Source organism: Sorghum bicolor, chromosome 10 (assembly GCF_000003195.3).
Source record: "Sorghum bicolor cultivar BTx623 chromosome 10, Sorghum_bicolor_NCBIv3, whole genome shotgun sequence".
NCBI classification, from domain to species: Eukaryota; Viridiplantae; Streptophyta; class Magnoliopsida; order Poales; family Poaceae; genus Sorghum; species Sorghum bicolor.
The window spans coordinates 56,251,831-56,256,150 of record NC_012879.2 but is presented as its reverse complement, the minus strand read 5'-3'; the positions used below and the strand labels follow the sequence as shown (position 1 = coordinate 56,256,150).

At 52.6% G+C, this 4,320-nt stretch overlaps 1 protein-coding gene across 1 annotated transcript; it reads left to right on the top strand.

The window, feature by feature from the left end:
• Window positions 1-1,935, top strand: LOC8069394 (protein UNUSUAL FLORAL ORGANS). Its single transcript, XM_002438766.2, has 2 exons — window positions 1-925; window positions 1,063-1,935. The coding sequence occupies exons 1-2, from the start codon at window positions 201-203 to the stop codon at window positions 1,631-1,633; spliced, it is 1,296 nt and encodes a 431-aa protein (XP_002438811.2). The 5' UTR covers window positions 1-200; the 3' UTR covers window positions 1,634-1,935.

The window sequence follows — 4,320 nt, the reverse complement described above, 5'->3', positions numbered from 1 at the left end:
CCCTCAGCATCCTGCTGCATATCATTTGCTACTTCCTCTCTCCAGCTACTTCTACTTCATGGCTGCTTCCAGTCCACACGGAGCTTCACACCTGCAGATCGAGTAGTCGCTAGCTAGTTTCTCCCCAAGCTCCCTCGTACTCCGATCCGATCCGATCCGATCGATCCGGGAGAAGAGGGAGAGCGAGCGTGTAGGGCAGCATGATGCACCACCACCCTCAGTTCCTGCTTCCGCGCCTCCACTCGCCGTCGTCGTCCTCCTCGTCTGAGGCGGTGGACATGGACCCCCGCGTGTGGGGCCGACTGCCGCAGCCGCTGGTGGACCGCGTGCTGGCGTGCCTACCGACGCCGTCCTTCCTCCGCCTCCGGGCCGCCTGCCGCCGCTTCTGCAACCTCATCTACTCGTCGCCGTTCCTCCACTCCCACCTCCTCCTCTCCCCGCACCTCCCCTTCTTCGCCTTCGCCGTCCCTTCCGCGGGGTACCTCCTCCTGCTCGACCCCACCAGGCCGGAGGCGCCCTCCTGGTCCCGCCTCCCGCTGCCGCTGCCCGCGGCGCCCGGCGCTGGCCACCAGGCGTTCTCCCCGGCGGCCGCGTCCGCGGGCCTGCTCGCGTTCCTGTCGGACGCGTCCGGCCACAAGACGCTGCTCCTCGCCAACCCCATCACGCGCCTCCTCGCGCCGCTGCCGCTCTGCCCCACCGCGCGCCTCTCCCCCACCGTCGGCCTCGCCGCCGGACCCACCTCCTTCATCGCCGTCATCGCCGGCGACGACCTTGTGTCCCCCTTCGCGGTCAAGAACATCTCCGCCGACACGTTCGTCGCCGATGCCGCCTCCGTCCCACCCTCCGGTTTCTGGGCCCCGAGTTCCATCCTGCCCCGCCTCTCCTCCCTCGACCCTCGCGCCGGCATGGCTTTCGCCTCCGGAAGGTAATTAAAGCCTGAAGCGCACGCGCACGTGTGCGCGCGCGCGCGGAATCTGTCCATGCAGATGCATACACATGAACACACGACATGAGATCAAACAACTGACTGGATGCAAGCTCTACTGATTTCCTGTTGCACAGGTTCTACTGCATGAGCTCGTCGCCGTTCGCGGTGCTTGTGTTCGACGTGGCGACCAACGTCTGGAGCAAGGTGCAGCCGCCGATGAGGAGGTTCCTGCGGTCGCCGGCGCTCGTGGAGTTCGGCGGCGGGAGGGAGCGCGAGGCGAGGGTGGCGCTGGTCTCCGCCGTCGAGAAGAGCCGCCTCAGCGTGCCACGGAGCGTGCGCGTGTGGACGCTGCGCGGCGGGAGCAACGGCGGCAGCGGGGCGTGGACCGAGATGGCGCGGATGCCGCCCGACGTGCACGCACAGTTTGCGGCGGCCGAGGGCGGGCGCGGGTTCGAGTGCGCGGCGCACGGCGACTTCGTGGTGCTGGCGCCACGCGGGCCCGCGATCCCCGTGCTCGTGTTCGACTCGCGCCGCGACGAGTGGCGGTGGGCGCCGCCGTGCCCGTACCCGCCGTACGCCGGGGGGATCGCCGCGGGAGGTGCCGGGTTCAGGGTGTTCGCTTACGAGCCACGCCTGGCGACGCCGGCCATCGGCCTCCTGGACGCCACGGCGCCGGCGGCCTTTTTGCATGGGATGCAGGGCTAGCTCGTCGATCGATCATCGGTCGGTTAATTACTAGCATCGATCGTGTATGCAATTTCTAGATGACGGAAATCATCCCGCCGGTCTCTGCGTTGTGAGGTGAACACCATGAAATTTGGTGTTTTCCTAGAGCATGTTAGCGAAGGCTGCTGGTAAGTCTACTAGTTTGAGGCGTGTCTTTCTGAAAGACTCTTTCATATATATGTTCCTTAAGTACTATTAAGTGTGTGATTTCATGATTTATGTGTGGGGGGATTATTAGTTTTTTGAACATTTAAACTTGCTTTCTGCACAAGTATTTGCAATCTATAATGGACCATGCAAGAGCGATGTCTTGTCTGCAGACTCTGGCTTTGTGGAGTGTGGTTTCTTGGACAGTGATACTACACTAGTACGTACTAGCATGTAGGCCAATTAAATTTGCTCATGTATTCATGTGCTTATTTTATCTCTTGTCTTGTCATCAAATCAGCTGATGAAGTTCATACGTGTTCATGTGTTCGCAAGGTATGCATATACTACCAACCTATGTTTTTTCAAGGAAATTAACATTCACAGATCATACTGTTGGTCAAAAGAAAAAGCGATACTATATCATAGGCCAAAAAACCATACAAGAGTCATGCATGACATGTACGTACACTCTCTGTGCAAGATGCTGGAATGAGTTAAATCACACATTTCATAATCTCTTTTAATCGAATCCAGCATCCATATAGTATCATGTGTGCTTGCTCTAGAATTAATTAACACTTGTATGTGTTTTAAACTTTTACTATAAGAAAATATTTACTTCAAAGTTTCAATAGATATGAATCTTGGCGGTAATTAAACTTGAAGAAAGAAGTGATGAGTGACTGGGAATTGAGCTGGTTTGATTAGTTTTGATGGATATCAGTGCAAACTAAAACCAGGTAAAACAATACTCAATGGGATTCGTGGTTTGGGTCTATTTTAGTGTACCATCTCATGAATTGACATGATTTCTCATTTAGCCAGTTATCGGTTGTACTCTCCAGCTACGGCTACTCGCTACTACAGCCAGGATTTTTAGAGGCGGCTGTAGATGCTCTAATGCTCTATAGATATGGGCATATGGCTCTTGATTGAACTGTCTCTATTAAAAAAGTTCTCATTGCTACAAATCAATTCTAAATCAATTCTGTGGTAGTACTGCAGCTGCAGCTAGAAAGAATGCAACCGATCAGACCCAATTATACAAGATAGAGTATTCATTACGTTTACGAGAAATGAAGTGGAGATATATGTGGATCAACCCATAGAACCAAATATACAATTTTAAGCTTGCTTAAAAACTCTTTAGGTTGAAGTAATTCCAGTGCTCTTTAGTTTCAGAAATCAAGCTATAGTTAGCTCGTCTTCAACTGTACCAGAAGATTTAGAACTTCATGGAATCACAGAAGAAAGATGAGCTAGCTATATATATGTACCCCAAAATTAGCATGAAGCGCGCATGCAGAAATTTCCATGCATAGCTCTCAAATGAAACCACAAAACTAATGTATTTCATGTGTCCCAATTTAACTAGCTTGTATACTACATATGCATGCAAAGAGATCAGGAGACACATGAAATATTTTTGGCAATAGTGAACCAATAGTGAACCATGTATGTACAGGACTATTTTTGGCAATGCACAGTGGAACGGAGGAATCTCTTATGGGGAATGCACATGAGTTTAGTACTGTAGTATGCGAAGGAACACTGGAGCAGTAGTAGTAGTACCTGTTGGCTGGATCGGATCCTGCCAATGCCCACGGAAATCCCTCGCTGCCGCGCGGATGCCCTTGCGGCCAGTTGCCCTTGCGCGCGGCTAGTTGCCCTTGCTCCAGCCAGGGCCTTGTTTAGTTCCGAAAAATTTTGCAAAATCGACACTGTAGCACTTTCGTTTGTATTTGACAAATATTGTCCAATCATGGACTAACTAGGCTCAAAAGATTCGTTTCGTCAATTCCGACCAAACTGTGCAATTAGTTTTTATTTTCGTCTATATTTAATACTCCATGCATACGTCTAAAGATTCGATGTGACGGAGAATGTGAAAAATTTTGCAAAATTTTCTGAGAACTAAACAAGGCCCAGATTCCTTTTGCTCAGGCCAAGCGCGCGCGAGAGAGAAATCGACGGAGCAGTCAGTACTTGTGCGCAGGGTTCGCCTGCTGCGGCCTGCAGCCAGCACAAGGCCCTGAGCTGAGCGAAGACAAAACAGAGGGCCTACTCCTAGCACTGCTCTCTAGCCCTAGCTAGCTTGCAGGACCTAGCTAGGGCTAGCTACTCGAATTGACGTGAGTAGCCAACACAGAAGCATCAGCCTTTGAAAAAAGCGAGCGAAGTGCCGGGATTGCAGTGCATGATCAGGCTGACGGCCACACACCACACCACAGCCACACCCACACCACACCACAGCCACACCCACACCCACACCCCACTCGGCAACCGGCGCCCCCATGCGATGTCGCGGCGTTATTGCAGTCCCTGTACGAGCTGCCCTGTTTCCATTTTTGTACAGTTATGCGCCCTCTGAAATGCCACTGCTGACTCCCCGCGACGACGACGCTTCGATCGGGCCTCATCCTGACACGCAAGGAAGCAAATGGATGGATGGATGGATGGGTACAGTTAAGCCGCAAATTCCTTTGGCGTTTAAAATAGAGTAGAAAATACACCTT